The sequence below is a fragment of the Amphibalanus amphitrite genome, unplaced genomic scaffold (assembly GCF_019059575.1).
Source record: "Amphibalanus amphitrite isolate SeventyFive unplaced genomic scaffold, NRLGWU_Aamphi_draft 001334F_arrow, whole genome shotgun sequence".
Lineage (NCBI taxonomy): Eukaryota > Metazoa > Arthropoda > Thecostraca > Balanomorpha > Balanidae > Amphibalanus > Amphibalanus amphitrite.
The window spans coordinates 167,499-184,098 of NW_024882827.1; the positions used below are offsets into that span (position 1 = coordinate 167,499).

A 16,600-nucleotide genomic window follows, 5' to 3' on the forward strand; every position below is an offset into this window, starting at 1 on the left:
CCATGATCCTGCTCTGTCTCGGTAATGCTAGTTTTTCTCCGCACTGGCCCTAAATATATCCGGTGCTGTTTTCGGCACCTCTCTCAGCAGGAGCGCACACCGGGCGTGCGGTTGGACCCGCCACCGACGCCTCAGTTCTGTTGCGTACTTTAGTGATGTTGGTTCTGGCCCCGCCAACAGACCAAGGCTGGTGACTAGACGCTGTCATTCTCCGCTGTATCCTGACTTGCAAACCATCCGGGGCAATCGTGACGGCAAAACAGTGTCAAGGTTTGTCTTCACAAATTGATGCATCATATGTTGGCACACAGTGAGAAGCGGGCGTGTGTGATATTTGATATAGGAAGTATGAATTATAACACACATGCTCTCCGGCTCAATACCGGATAATGACTCGCCACAAATTATGCACGATGGCTCACCGCAGACTATCAAATGTCACTATAGGGAAAATACCCTCATTTGATCGTCGAAATGTCATGGATCGTTTTATCTTTAAATGAGAGGTTGCGGAAAGCAAATAAGATACATTGTTCATGATAAACACCATGCGTAACAAGCATGGGAAACGTTACAATGCATGTATGTTCTATTTCATGAAAAATTAGAGGCAAATTATTGCATTATAAAAAACACACCCTACATTCCAAAATAAGCACTATAAGCACTAAGCACTAAACACTGTATATATAGCAGCCTGCTTAGGTACAACACATTCTAACTTAAGAACATGATCTTTAGAATACTGCCGGTTGGCTAACTACTGGAAGAAGATGCAGTAGCTCCGAGAGACAGGCATTGGAAAGCAGCGAGAACACACGGGGTCAACATGCATTGCAGTCATGTTATCCACTATCAAAGTGTTCTATTTCGAGTCGGGTTGAAGCAGGGACGAGCAGCTGAAGCGTGCCAAGGTGGCCACAGGATAAACAGCCGGTAGTCTGCAGCACAGACCGAAACAGGGAGGCGTGCCACTCTATCGCGTATGGCGCAAGCAGCAGGGGATGTTCGGTAAAAATGGTGCATTGATATCGCTGCAGCAGCTACTTCCACGGTTATTCCTAATCAACTGTGATCCCCAATACGTAACGCTTGTTTTCCGTGGATGCAGGCTGGCGTTGTTCGTCATACACTGTTCACGGCCGGCGTGTTCCTAGTAGAGCGTCTCGGTTACAGAGCATCGATTTCATCGACCCGGTCACAAACATGCCGGTTGACACGCTGTTCTGAGCAACAGCCCACCGTGTTCACAAACATAGCCGCTATGATCGCTGTGTGGAGGTCTGCGGGGACAGCACGGCGCCTTCACAAATCTGCCTGCCTGGCATTTACTGGCCTGAGGAGGCCTGCGCGACGCATCAAAGGTTTACGGCTTCGGTTATGTGTTTTACTTACGTAAGTTTGCCAGCTTCAAATATCAGAGAAGCGGGAGCACGCACGTCTGGCGGCGTTGCCACGCAGTGCCGTCCGAGGGCTGACTTTGCTCCCGGTCGTCCGTTCGGTGCCGGCTGCTGCTGCATTAATTACCACCAAGCCGAGACGGCGGCCGCCGGTCGGCGGTACATGTTTGATGAGCGGCGATCGAGCCGGTCCCAGCCGGCCTCTCACTGCCAGCTACGCGCAGCGAACGGACCTCAGGGCTGGAAAGGTCTCAGATGGCCTCTCAGTGCCAGCTACGCGCAGCGAACGGATCTCAGGGCTGGAAAGGTCTCAGATGGCCTCTCAGTACCGGCTTTGCGCAGCGGGCGGACCTCAGGACTGGAAAGGTCCCAGCCGGCCTCTCACTACCAGCTACCAGCAGTAGCGGGCGGGTCTGAAGGCCTGGAAAGGTCCCAGCCGGCCTCTCAGTGCCAGCAACGCACAGGGGATGAGTCTCGAGGCCAGCAAGATTCCATGCCGGCGTTCTTGTCGCACGTGAAGCGTACAGTCGTCACTCTTCCCTCAGGGCAGGATCAGCCTCAATAGCGGGTTAATCTTACCCGACCTGTCCTTCGTACAGAATAGACGGACCTCAAGCCGGGTAGGCACTACAGTCCCAATTAGTCTCTATAATGCCGAGTCGTCAGTCCCATTTGGACTCTCACCGCCCAACACAAGTGCGGAGGACCGTAGCACCGACACTCACCCTGGATGGAAGTCCAAAGGAAAGCGACCCACCTCCAGGGAAGTGGGAACATGATATAGCTGGTGTGATCCGCCAAACGAAACAGGCATTGGCAGCAAGATTAAATGAACTTCCAGTGTTTGTTTCGAGTAAACGTATCTTGGTATCTTGCAGGATGAACAGTGGACCTGTAGACTTCCACTCAAACTTTTACAAGTATAACGCGGAAAGACCTCAATGAGTCCTTGAAGTCTTACTTGGAAAGTGAGAAACGGGGCCAAGGAAGCATGCATTATTAGTTATTTGAGCAGAAGATTGGCAAGTTCGTGGCTAAGAACACGACATTGTAACTTAAAACATCGAACCTCAATACTCATAACTTTTACAGACAGCCTTTAATGAACCGTGCTGTTACTGAAATTGCAGGGGCGGCTCTCTGCACAAGCAGTATCGATCAAACCTTTATTGGGGGTGCATTTGCAGCTGGACACCATTTTCCAGCGGCGCGGTCTGAGCAGGCTGCTATCAACTAGCAAAATCGCCCTGCTTTCAATGCAAACAGCGCCTCTAAGAGCCACTGCAGCTGCCGTGGCCGATCGGGGTTGTCCCGGATGGCTCTGCAGCACTGTCGACGACTGGACAGTAGCTGTACCGTACAGCGGGTACCGGGCAAAGTACCGGACATCAGCAGTACTCACGGGTGGTCGAGATAGCGGCCGGGTCGGCTCGTGGCATCCAGGTCTCCCAGGTTACACATGGCTATCGTAGCCATGGCAGTGCCGGTTTGGACAAAAACCTGGTCTCACACTGGGTCACAACCGTGGCTTGGAGAGAGAAACAGGTAGTTGGGTCTCACGTGACCACTGGCAGCCGTCACTTACGTCACCGCAGCGTCACCGACGTCACTCAACGTCACACGAGACCAATCGCGGTCAGTGACGTCACATTCGCGGCAGTGGCGCCAGAAGAATCATTGCACCACAGGGTAGCAACCGGACATTCAACGTCCCAAATCACTGAACAGTTTTTCGGTCACCAGTCAGTGACTTCACCACAAAACAAGCACTCGTGGTCTACGTCACCTGGGTAGCACATCACTTGTCTCGGCACGTTTTCTTTGTCTCCTTTAGGTTCGCGGGTCGGGCGGGCGGCACGCGGTGTGGGCGACGTCGGCCGGAGCGCGGCACACCCGCCAGCTGCGGCCAGCACCTGTGGCGCAGCCCTCGCCCGGGGAGCACCATGGCAGCCGGCGCGCCGGCGGCGATTGGCTTGTCGGCGCCGGCGGCCCGGGCCGCGGCCGGCGGCGCGCAGCCGACCGGCGCGGCCCGGCCGGGGTCGTTCTACACCCACAGACCGGTCCGGGGTCGGTCTACACCCACAGACCGGGCTGGGGTTGGTCTACAGACCGGGCTGGGGTCGGTCTACAGACTGTCCGGGGTCGGTCTACAGACCGGTCCGGGGTCGGTCTACAGACTGTCCGGGGTCGGTCTACAGACCGGTCCTTCACAGCGGACCGTCTACAGATACATAGACCAGTCCTCCACAGCTGACCCTACAGATAGACAGGTCCTTAACAGCCGACCGGCGCGGCCCGGGCCGGGGTCGGTCTACCGACCGGTCTTTCACAGCCGACCCGGTCTACACAGATAGACCAAGCCGGGGTCGGTCTACAGACCGGGCTGGGGCTGGTCTACAGACCGGTCCTTCACAGACGACCCTACAAATAGACCGGTCCCTCACAGCCGACAGACGAGGGCCGGTCTCGCCTGTCTACAGGCCGGTGAGAGTCAGACCGGCCTGATCTACAGACCAACGCGAACTCTAACCATCCCGGTATCAAGCATGCAGACCTCTCACAACCGACCCGGCGCGGGTCCGACGAGACTTGCGGTCTACAGACCATTGTCACTGCTAATCGGCCCGGGCCCGACCCAGAACAGTCTGCAGACCAGTCTGTAACATCTGACCAGTTTGTTCTAATGATCACATTTGTTCGCACCCGGTTTATGTACAGACAAGTGTCTTGTCCCTTATAGCCGACCAGCTCGCTCTACAAATTGACACTCACAAGCGGCGCTGAGCCGATTGGACCCAGCTTTTGTTTGGTTGTTTTCTTGGCTCGTTGTCTTGCCCGGAAATCAAAGTCGGATGACTGACCTTTGAGATTTACCCTAGTGTTAGACTACTTGCTGGACCCCTCCCATGGTCCTTCTGAACAGCCTGTAGCGTGTAGCAGCCTGTAGTCCCAGGCCGAGCCAGCATCCAGGGTGGTCTTCCCACGTCGGGTGATGGTCAGATCGTAAAATGCGGCCGCCCAGAGTCCCAAAGGTGACGGGCAGGAAGGGCAGGAGGCACACCTTGTCGTCTCCGAACTTTATTGGTACTGGCATGCGAGCTTCTTTCAACAAGTTATTTGTTGATAGATGGAAAGCATAACCGGTGCAGACAAAACAGTGCCAACGTGGATGTTCGCTCTATTCCAGCATATGTAATTGAAGGAAACGTCCATGCAAAAAAAACGATGGACAGCTGAAAGACTCGCAACGATAGCAATACAGATAGCAATACAAGTCAGTTACAGCCAGGCACTGGCACAACCAGCCACTAAGTGCAGCTGCAAGATTCTATTACCTTATGCTTTGTTGATGCCGGTCACATCTTAAAATGTTTGAAAGACTGGTTTCAATGTAATAGATAGCCCGCCCCTTCGACTGATCTCTGCAATCAGCATGGTGGCGTATGCATGAACAAAAACGTCTTCTCCGCACACTGATAAACAAGCAGCTCATCACTAAACATGCCGACCGAGAGAGTCTCGACAGCCACCGCCCTGTGTGGGAGCGTCTAGACACAACATCAGACGAATGTCTCACCACCGACAAGACGGTCGGACAGATACGCCTTACCACTAAATGACGTCAATGAAGGTTTGCTTAACCCTGCCCGACTGACAGAACATGTCTGCCAATGATTCATTCCCGGGTAACATCACCAAGCGTACGTGTCAATATATACCCTGTGGTTAGAACACTGTCCAAAATTGACCGGCTTGCCTTCAGGCACGTTTCGAACACGGTTACATGGGCACCTGATCGGCAGCTGGCGTCGTGTGCAGGCCAAGCCTGTCACCAATGACGTCACCGATGGCGTCACGTGACGAAGATCGAACGGCGTGACCTTTGAGGGTGCCGGCGAAATCACCGGATCACGTGCTCGGGCCGACAATAACAGCCTCTCGCCTCCGGGATGGGCCCAATAGACAACGCCGCCCGGAACGCCGAGCGACAGGCGCTGAAAACATTGGCCTCCGCAGCCTAATGAAGGAGTGTTGTTTGGAACGAATATTGATCCAATAGCGTTTTGAATTTATTATTCAAAATATAAACACGATCAAACGCCATTTGTGAGTCGCATGCGGTCATAATTTGTAGGACACGTTGCAAGCAACATGATAAGCAACACGTATCGACTCAACTTTATTTTCGAATAAGAATAAAATTTATTTCGTTTTTTATTAATCTTTCGATCTTCTGAGCATATAAGTACGCATTTTCACACCTAATAAGGTAAACGTTGCAAATCATTCAGTTACCAAAGGAAGAACCATCAACGCACACTGCACACTGCACAGCCAGTCCTCCCTCTTTCGACCAGCCCCACCGTGGCGCTGCAGCGGTGAGCGGTGTGGTCGTTCGCTCGCAGCTAACGACCTAACCCGAGACTGCCCTGGCGATGAGTCGTCCCAACCGCGCTCGTCAACGCTGGTTGATTGACACATTCCCATCCGACTGTGGCATTGTGAGGTCTGAAAATAGACACCGGGCCTTCCACCAGCCAGGGATGGCCTCCGCCCGGTGCGTTAGCATGTATATCTGAATCTGTGTGTGCCATGTGGGGGTGGAAACGGATGCAGACTTCTCGCTCAACGACTAAGTAGCACCAGATCGCTTATCTTGGTTTAATGAATGGATACGTGCATGAATGAGAGCTTTTCTATGAATATTTATATTTGCAATGGACTCAAACACCAGAGTAAGTACATAAAAGTTCCTTCCACCATTTAATAAAATGCTTGCCAGTGTCCTGTGTCTTGCAAGGACGTAGATAGGCGCCTCATCCAGCCACAAAGTAGCACAACTGCCTCTAATTTATCACTTGTCTTGAATTCATAAATGCTAAGTGATTCATCACTGAGATAGGGGCATTGAAAACTGACATAAATGCATTGATATTGAACGGCGATTAGGAGTACCGGCTTTGATGGATTGGTGGCTGCTTTGCTCCTCATCGATGCAGTATTAGCCGATAAATCACATTAGGGTTGGCGAGCTAACAATGATCATGCTCTTCTACGCTTTCTTTACTTTTACTAAAAAATGTGAATGCATTGATTTTGGCAGTGTTTCGTCAAAAAGAGGTCACAGTTATGCTAGGTTAGAGTCAAATGACAGCTATTCAATATTCAAATAATGAAAATCAATTAGTTTTGCTCCTCATTACAATCAGTTGAAAGCCTATCACATATCTCTCTGGCCATAGTTGCTGGCTCTGCCCCTGGCCATGACAGCTCCCGTGCCGCTGTCCTCTGACACATGGGGCCGCAGTCGAAAATGCGTTATAAGTGTCAGACGAAGGTCACGTCAGCCGCCGGTTCAGGATCATTAGGTCCCGGTTGGCCCAGAGAACATCGCGTCAGCACACCACGTGCTCTGTCCCGCCCTCCTCAGGACCACCCAGGCCTGTCCCGACTCCCTCAGACCCACTCAGCCATGGCTACGAACACACTTCGATCAGTATCATTCTCAATCCTCATGACAGGCCAAATCTAGGCCATTTCAGCTCATCCTATTCCATCTACGCAATCCTTGTATACATATATTGTTTCAGTCTCATTTTGTAAAAGGCTAATGTCGATGCTGCTAACTAATGTATTGCGAATTGCGATACCGGTCGCCTACATGTTCCCTACTGTCCGATAGATGTCGCCAGTATCGCGAGTACTGCGCTGGTATACTGTGCCGCATCACATTTGCGTATTGCGGGACAGTCTACGCCTGTAAAGCCAGGCGCTGCTTGTATTGGTATGGTTTGCTTAGGATGGCCGAAGGACTACCAGAAGTTATTTTCAGTAACATGATCAAAATATTTTTTGGCATAGGCAATGGACATCAGAACTGGAAAGAGGTAATCATTCACGTAGTTAGCGCAGGCTCAGTGCATCGATAAGGACGGGTAAGGAAACACGAGCAAATGAGGTACCAAAGCCGACATCCCTGGCGTGTTTATTAAGTTCTCTGTAATATAAACATGATGATAAATTATAATTCAAACTGTTAAAGCAGAACTTAATACGTTCAATGCTCATAGCATGCATCTGACATAAAAAGTGATCTCCGGCTAGTCGAGCGGTGTAACGTTGCGATACGTAAGGCCTTCGTTGTCTGTGGCTCGATCAGACAGGTGGGTCACAGGTGCAGTCAGAGCTAATGACTGTCTACGGCGACACAGCAGCGAGACAGGCCTGCAGCAGGATCCAGGACAAAGGGAACTGACTTAGTAGTGGACTAAGTCACCAGTCAAAGGGACTTAGTAGTGACTATCGAAGTAGAAAGTCCATGCACTGCAAAAGAGCCTATGTTCGATTAAGTAAATTTATTATAAGTGCCCGTTAAGAAGAAAGCAGCTACAAACAATACCCCTGTTTCGATAGCAAGGCAAAGCTCAAGTCTCAGCGCATTCCAGTGACTTCAGGAAGTTGTTGCTCTATCTGCAGAAGCTGCGATCGTTCCACCCGTGACAGCTGCCCCCTATGACGTCAGCAGCGAGGGGCGCGGCCACCACAGCAGGCGGTTCACCCAGAGAGCGGCCAACACCTCAGTGGTGCCAAAGGGCCGCAGAATGCGCGCTTACAGACGATGGCGACGGGTTCGTGGTAGCCGTCTAATGTTTGGATAATAAATAGGTGTACAATTTAGAGTACAAAGCGCTATCGCGACACTTGAAACAGCTAAAGCCTGTCCATGAGTGTCCCGTGTCCACTATATTGGGTGAAAGTGACCCTGCAGTCTTGAGAATTAAGCCGAAACGTATATAATATTAAAAAATAGCATGTCATAACATATAAAACGGCGCCTACATCTGTGACTGTCGTGCGCTCTCTTCCTCGAAAAACATTAGAGTAGCAGAACGATGGAGAATGCGGTCTGGCCACAAAATTGGAGGAGGTGACGCTAGACGGTCTCGCAACTCGCGTCAGTGGATGGATCAGACATCAGTGCAGCTGTTGCGCTGATCTGATCGCTGGTCGCCGTCTCTGTGCCCGTGGCATCGCCCCACAGCGATGGACACAGCAGTCCCTGACCACAGCCATCACACAATTGATCATTAGTAATCCAAATATTGTGGCAGCTTTTATGACCGCGTACTCGCTGCAGAGAAATAATTTTTGTTATCCGTCAACATTTTCAATCGGATGCCCTGTTCCAATGCGACCGATGCTATTGATTAATTGATTAAAAGAAAAATGTTTGTGTCCAAATGAGACTTATCTCAATTCATGTTTTTCTTAAGAAAAGAATCTATCCGGTGCCCGTTTCCCATAATCAAGTTTTTAAACGGTTCCAACCTCTACCGAAATCGTTCACAGCGACATTTTCGCCACATTTATATAAAAGTGTGTAAACCTCACATTTTTCAGATTCTCTCACTATTACACTTCAAATCGCATGCTGAGTGACAGGGAGTGACAATGCCAGGCGGCAGGCCAGAAATATGATTCGGGACCTCACTCAACACCGCGCGCCCTACCCCGACGTACCCGGGCTATGAGCCTTGATCCGCTATCACGCGCAGCTGTATGTGACAGCCGAATATTATCGATGTCGAGCAGTAAGTACTCAGCGACCACGCCGTGTTCACCGAAATGGGAACACGCATGTGTGGAGCGCGTGCCATCGTACTATCTCATGATACGACTTTCTGACTCTGGCGAGACAGATGCACAATGTTGATTTATTTTTGCCGCATGTGTCTGTGACTGAAATTACACGCCGTCCTGCGTAAAAGGAGACACAGCTGCACAAGTGTTCCATTCGGGTCCTAGATCAACCCAACCTGGCGGGCATCCAACGATAAAAGCTACCATGAAATGCTGTTGAGCTTTGTTTTACCATGCGTTTTCAGTGCAACTCGTAGTATGCACAAGTAAGGCTGTCACTTAAACCTCATGCCAGCACTAAGCAGCATAGAAGACAATAAGGGTTTTACCTCGGATCATACTAAATGCAGAGGAGAAAAGAAAGCCACCCAATGCTGGTTAATATCGATAAGTTGAAAGTTAAATGTTTATGCGCATGACCGCATTAGGCTGGATTGCAAAATACCCTCGCAAGAGCGTGTAGTTTCAAGCGACACTTAAATGGCGTTTCTTGCGCCATTTATGTATTTCATATTTCTTTATTTCTTATGACGGATCCCAAATGAGAGCTGCCTTTCTTTCTCCTAGGTCCTCTCTTCTCTCTTAGTTAATTTGCTTTCTTTCCCTCCTTGTCTTTCTTCCTCACCCAGTCCCTGTATTGCTCCCCTTCTTCACGACTTACCTGTCCTCGGGAAACTGAGCGGTGGAGGACGAGATCGGACCCAAAATCAGTGACGTCATTGCGCTGAGGCAGCCGGAACTTTGTCGTCGAGCACGGCGGGGCGGCGGGGCCGACTCAGGCCGTGACGCCGAGCCTGCTGACATGCTCCGGTGCATGGCGGCTCCTGATCGCACGCTCGCCATTCGTACGACACACACACTGTCCGGCGGTCATGGCGAGTGAGCGCGCGGCGCGGCCGGTCCGTGGCGTTAATGACGCACAGTTGGTCCGAGTGCGTCACACACTGGTGAAGAGGGGCGCAGCCGGCGGGCGAGGGTGAGTCCCGAGTCAGCTGTACGGTAAAAGGAAATGGAGAGGTGAGCGAAGGACTAAATTTTTGTTTGTGGTGGGATAAAAAGGAAGTGGATAAATATGAATGACCATCAACTATCAAGATGGATTTGTGAGATAAAATATGTCTTCTTCGGGTTGAAGCTGCACTGGCTTCCCTGAATATGGGATTCGGAAATCAGCAGCAAAGCTCAGCTTCAATTATTTTCGTGTTCTTTGCATATCAGAAATGTCGCTGACTCACAAATTATTTTGAGTGCAACCATCTTTATCTTGTCTTCAGAAACAATGGATGTGTTCTTCACCTGGCCACGACGCTCACCGCTCGCTTTACAATCACCAACCAGTCGTTCACTTCTCACTAGCACCAGGGCCCTTCCAAGTCCTACCAACAGCAGCAGCAGCAGCGGGGTGATGCGCCTCCTCACCACCACTACCGTACCGCCAGCCCTGCCAGGAGCGTCTGACCACCGGGTATCACCTGAGAGCCACCTCAGCCATCACAGGTCATTGATCATGTCCGGTGATCATCAGGACTCTGACAGACGGCCTCACAGCGATATCAGTCCTGTCGGAGGCTAGCGTCCTCAGACAGAGCGCGTCTGTCGTGTGTCACCGACAAATCACGTCACCGGCAGCCATTGGTGGCAGTGACAGACAAGCCGTCAATAAAACTGTCTTTCATGCCGTATAGACTTGCTGTCTGTCTGAAACCACAATAGATTATCGCCGGTGCTCGCCACGAGTCTCTCACCCTCCGATAGTTCTCGGCAATGGTAGGTACGACGCTGACACGACTCCGGCCCCGTTTGTCGCCCTGAGCCGGCCTCGTGAGACCCACCACCACTCGCGCCGGTCGAATGACACGTGTTCGGCAGGGTCAGGTAAACACCCACCAGTGGAAGCCGCACCTGCGGTAAATGGGACGCCCGCCGCCGCCAGCGGGCGCAACACAACGGCACACGGCCCCATCGCAGGGAAGGCACCGTGTTCCCAGTTTAATTGGCACAGCTGTGCAGGAGAATGCATCTAGATAGGGCAGAGCATTTGTGCAAGTTACATAACGGTGCGGATAGTGTTATAAACTGGCATACAAGTGCAAGGATAGAGATACTCAATGTCGATAAGTCTTTGAGCAGTAACCCTTGGAGATGCTTTCGAATGGGGTATGGTCATATCTATGTAAACCTCTCTGTACCAATAAAAAGGTTGTAACTTGTATGTAGGCTGGTATAAGCTCATTCGCATTATACCCGGTATGATGAACTTAAATCAGTGAAGAAAAAAAGGACGTAAGAGGTCCTAGACGTAAAACGCTATGTTACAAAGTTAAAAAGTTTTCATGCTGAAAAAGTGGGCGTCAGCACCCCCGCATACCTCCTGTGTACATATCCTCTGTGTATTCTCTGGGAGTGTTCTTAGCTCGCTGCGGTGCGTGACTGCTGGCATCAGAGCGGCTCGCTGGGAATGTTGTCTTTGGCCGCGGCCGCGCCAGCGTTCTGGCTACTCGGAGCCCGTGAGAGAGAAGCGACACCCCTGCAGGACAGCGTCGCAGATGGCACCGTCCGTAACGCAGGGGATCTGTCCTGCTCAGACGACACCGCTAAACGGTCGTAGGTAGCTTCAGCTGTTGTGGTAATTGTTTTGGGTCATGTTCCTGTTTGGCCTGGGTGGATTATTGTAATGCAAATGTGATTGCTATCAAGACACGATGATATTTAGGTGATGGTATCATTGGGGATACCCGTAACTTCTGGAATCTGGGCCCTCAACGTGATAACGAGAATGCCCGAAGAGGCGGGTCACTCAGACGGTCAAATGGTCATCCCGGAGGGACATGCTCCTATGGGGACGACTCTCATCGATCGCCCGGCGGAAGTGAGCGAATAATCAAAGTCAGCAAGTGTGCACGGTAATGATTCAAAGGGTGTTTCACTTTTAGCCAATGGGCAGTTCACAATTATGGTCTAATCCTATCCTTTTTGGGACTAAGCATGCATTCAGCCGATATGTGGTGATGCAAGGCGCAAGCGGCGAGTGTCATGCCAATGAGCTGCGCCATGAGCAAAGCATACCCACAGCTGTATGGCTTGAAATTTGTGCCCATTTCAGTAGACAGAAACGGTCTACAGTGACCAGTCTTCACCTGGCCTTTAGCTCACTTTGTGGCCATAAACCCTGTTCAGAACGGCTACCGAAGTCCCATCTAGTGGAGCGGTGGTGAAGTGGAGTTTGCGATCTCCGACGAGAGGGCAGCACAGGCAGGAATTGGAAATCGTTGGTCGGCGGCTCACTTCGACTGAAGGCGGACGAGGGACAGGTCAGACCTCATGAGCTGCTGCTGTCCTTCACGTCACCTCTTGTACGCGCAGAAAGTAGTGTCATGGCGATGACCGCTATAGTGTCCAGTCAGGCTCCCTATAGAGCGACCTCGATAGCCCTCGAAGCCCTGTTTCAAACGGACGGTCAGGGTGGTTCGGGGATTCGGAAAGAAAACCTTGTGACTAAATAGCTTGCGACAAAAACTTTTTAACGCTTCGCTTCGCTTAAACGCTTCGAACATGAATGTGATGATATGCTTATCATGCAAAATGAGTTTGCAGGATACATGCTACGGCACCAAAATAACTATCGGTGATAAAGAAATAAAGGTACGGTTCTCCAGTAAAAGTCTTGTTGGTTTTGCTTTTTCGGACATATCTGGTCCTATATAATGTTCAAATGCATAAGTATCAACCCGAATTATGTGTATGCACATTTACCACGAGACTGTGAAATTGCATCGTTGTATGCCAAATACTTTCCGAGATATTCACCAAAAACCTCATTTTCTGCCGTTTGGGGTATTCTGGCCGCAATCTTCCTGGGATCGCCTATGGCATCAGTAGAGCCATCTAACGAGAGGAACGAGGAAACACAGAATCATGAATGAATCGAGCGCGTAGTAAACGGTGTATGAAAGGGAGACTCGGCAGAGGCTATCCGGGTGGCCGGCGCGCGGCGCGCCCTTAGGCATCGGCCGACCCTTCGGACCGCGTGGGTCAGAGGTCGCGCTCAGGAAGTCTCGGCTCTGGGTTTTAGCGCTGTGCAGTCATGAAGGGAGGATAGGATAGTGCTAGGCCGACTGACTAGTATCTCGGCTGATTCGTGTGGGGTGGAAGGGAGCACAGAACGGGATGGCGGTTAGTGGTTGATGGTGGGATGGTGGTTAGGTTAGTGAGTACTGCGTAGAACGTAGCTGAACATGCATTGTTTTTTTCATGGCAAACAACATGCAGCATAATGTGCGGGATTATACCAGAACTCATACAAAAAGGAAATAATAATTCGGCCGAGGGAGTGGATGAGTGCCCTGACAAAGCATGACGATGCTGCCAAAATCGGGATGCTTTTTTGCCCCCAGTTTTTTACCTCTAACATGCAGCGCTTGATCCGAACTTAGAGGTCCACGACTGACATTAGACCTTAAAATCGCACCCGTCCGGTGCGCCACCTTTTCTTCAGGGGCGCTCTTCTTGGCTGTATCTGTTCTTACCAATAACTAAAGCAAATTGAATGTATAATAAAAAAGGCATACCTCAAACACAGTTTTATCCACATCCGCTCGTGTGCATACTTGTTTTGACCTATACCTTCTCGCATCATAATATATCACGGGGAATATTTGTTTCTGGTCCCTAAAAAGCTGTTTCTGGCACCTAATTGCTGATCAGCCCCAAAATGCTTATTCGACCCTAATATCTGAATCTGGCACCTAATTGCTTCCACACAGCCTAAAGTTGCCAGATCGTCTAGTTGAACTCCGTATTTGCCGTTTGCTGATTCAGCACCAAAACCAAAACATCCAGCACCTATTTTATTCCACGTTTGCCTACCTAATTCGCGTTATCTTCCTGATTTTATGTATCCTAACAACATGAACGTTGCATTCGGTGATGTCAAGTGCCATTTTCGCCAGTGAAGATAATGATTAATGCCATTTCTAGCCAAAAGAGAATCACTAGCCAGCTATGGTGCAGCGTAGCAAGACGCTCCTATACCAGCCCGCTATGTAGAGACTAAGAGATTATTGCACCCTCAGCCATTTTAACGTGAAAAGTTTGGATCCGTCACTTCCAGCCAGGCTCTCAGGTCATAAACTGGAGTAAAGCAAAATGTCAACTCTGAACAGACATGCCACGCAACCGGCCCTCTTTTCAATATTATTAGCTTTCTGCAATCATCGTCTGACTCCATCTCGATCAAAGGCAGCATCCGGTTTCTACAGGGGCGTTTGACTCACCGGCCACACAATAACCAAAAACAAAATCAAAGCTTCATGCACACATAGGGGAGATCCGTGTAAGACGCCCAGGGTCGGTAAGAGGCCCCATCGCTTTTTTTACCAAACCAATAATGTTATTTATTTTTAATGTTCTTGTAAAGCAGAAGCCCTCTTGAAACAACAACTCACGAAACCTGAGGTATCAGGTGCGTCGCAGCGACTTTTGGTAAGCCTGTTTCTGTTTTTGCCCCTTTACTTGCTAGATATATGCATCTTTATCACCCTTATATATCTGAAAAAAACAATGACTATCAAATGCAATCTTATCTCATCGAAATTGTCACATGTTAGCTTCAGAATAGACCATGTTCTGGTGCGCTGCAAATGTCTCATAAACCATAAATATTGTGACGTTAAAACACTGCATTTTTTTAAGAGGCCCTCCCTTCGAGGATTATAAAACGCCCCCCCGATAAAAACGCCCCCGATGCTAAAACGCCTGCACCTGCGGCAGGCGTGGCATTCTTTTTTCAAGGAGTTTGTTTTTGTTTCTTTTTTCTGTTTCTTTTTCTAGAGGTAATAGGTACAATTTTCGTTGGTCATCAGCGTTTGGTTGTGCTAGTTTTCGCATTGTTCGAGCGCTTTGGAAGTGTTATTGGTTTCGATAACACCGTATTTGCTTAGCTTTTCGAAATAAAAGGCCTTGCAGCTGTGTTCGCAAAACGTCTTTTACAAGTCGACTTGCCTTGTTAAACGCCCGAGGGGGGGGGGGGGCGTCTTACCATACCCATAGTGTAAGAGGCCCTTTTGCAACTTTTTCCAAAATGTTAAAGTTTACGGTTTGTGTACCCCCTAGATTCATTTTGAATGCAAATATGTATGGGAAAATGATGCATGCTCACAGCGCATGCACACGTTAGCTCTTAAATATTATCAGTTGTCTAAAAATAGCAACTGAGCTTAAGGGGGGGCCTCCTGCACCACTCTCCCCTATGCCATACGTAAGAAACGGATGAAAAAGGCACAACCACGGCACAACTCTGCGCGGCAAACAACGGACAATGTCCCACGCAAGATCCCGCGTTTCTTCAGCGGCCTTGAACGGAATGAAAACATTACATTTCTTTTTTGGAGCTATTTGATGACGTCAAAAAATACAATACCCGTTTTAATGGTCAAAATCGAGACAATTACTCACAAAAATGTTTCCCTTTAAGCATTACAAATAAATACTTTTAAATATTTAAATGACATTGTTTTTTTTCAAACAAATTAATATTATTTGCTTACTTAAACGTCATATACAATGCTGAGATCACTACGGGGCTGTCTTAGAGTGTAGCTGCACTGGCAACCTTTAGGCTAGACTCCAGGGGTCATTATACCAGAACAACATGATTCTACCAGCCAGTAGTTCATTTTTCTACTAGATTGGTGCTACGCTCAGCATTTAGGTGCCAGATTCAGAAAAAAGAGTAAGGCGTACCGATGAATAGGTGCCAGAAACAGCTAATTAAGGTCATTTTCCATGATTGGTGCTGGTATCCACCAAATAGGTGCTGAGGACCAATTTTGGGCGAGTCAGCTTTTAGGTGCCAGAAATAGCTTTTCTGGGACGCAATTAAATGGCGTCCATATATCACTTCAGTGCTTAACTCTCAACGGAATTTTGGGTTTTCTGCATATACCCCGGCCGAGGGGGGGGGGGCGATTACGACCCCTCTCCGTCTTTTTGTCCCTAATTGAGCTAGCGCCTTGCGGATAAAACTGAGCGCGTGCGTCGTATGAGATGCAGCAACTGGTACCCGAGTTGAATGTCTCAGGTCAACTGATAAACTCTGAGGTCAGTATAAGTGCTCCAAGTCGCGGGATCGGTTTTTGGTAAACAACTTCACCATAAGTGGTTACAGAGCCAAGATAATGGCACCATCGAGTTTTGCATGCTCAAGCGCGTCGAATAGTATACGCTTTGTTTTTGTTGAGGCCAATTTAAGGTGTTTCACTTCAGGTCATGTCAGGCAGAGCCACTCAGGCCACGAGGCTGGCTCAAGGAGGTCATATCGCTTATTCGATTCGTAGGTCCTCACAAATCCACTGTGGCTTCCCGACTCGCCAGCTCAATTTGATCGGGACTTTTTGCTGAAAACTCCTGTGACCTTAGTGACGTCTAAATGAAGTCGCCTAACTTTAAGAATGGAAAAGTGAATGCTGGGCTTGCAAAGAATGTATGAAGTCGCGAATTAATGCTTGAGACAGCTTTAGATGGCTCCCGGCGCCAAAATAACAGCTTCATATTTGCAATTG

At 49.5% G+C, this 16,600-nt stretch overlaps 1 protein-coding gene across 2 annotated transcripts in view; it reads right to left on the minus strand.

The window, feature by feature from the left end:
* Positions 1 to 9,867, minus strand: part of LOC122372242 (potassium voltage-gated channel protein Shaker-like) — a 66,898-nt gene extending 57,031 nt beyond the window's left edge. The window contains exon 1 of one of the 2 annotated variants that reach the window (XM_043349182.1): positions 9,703 to 9,867. In XM_043349182.1, the coding sequence (XP_043205117.1) occupies positions 9,703 to 9,857 (155 nt within the window). In that variant the 5' untranslated portion in view covers positions 9,858 to 9,867. Of the gene's footprint in view, positions 1 to 2,802; positions 3,371 to 9,702 lie in introns of those variants that run through there. The other variant, XM_043349184.1, reaches the window with a different exon arrangement.
* Between the last annotated feature and the right edge of the window lie 6,733 nt (positions 9,868 to 16,600).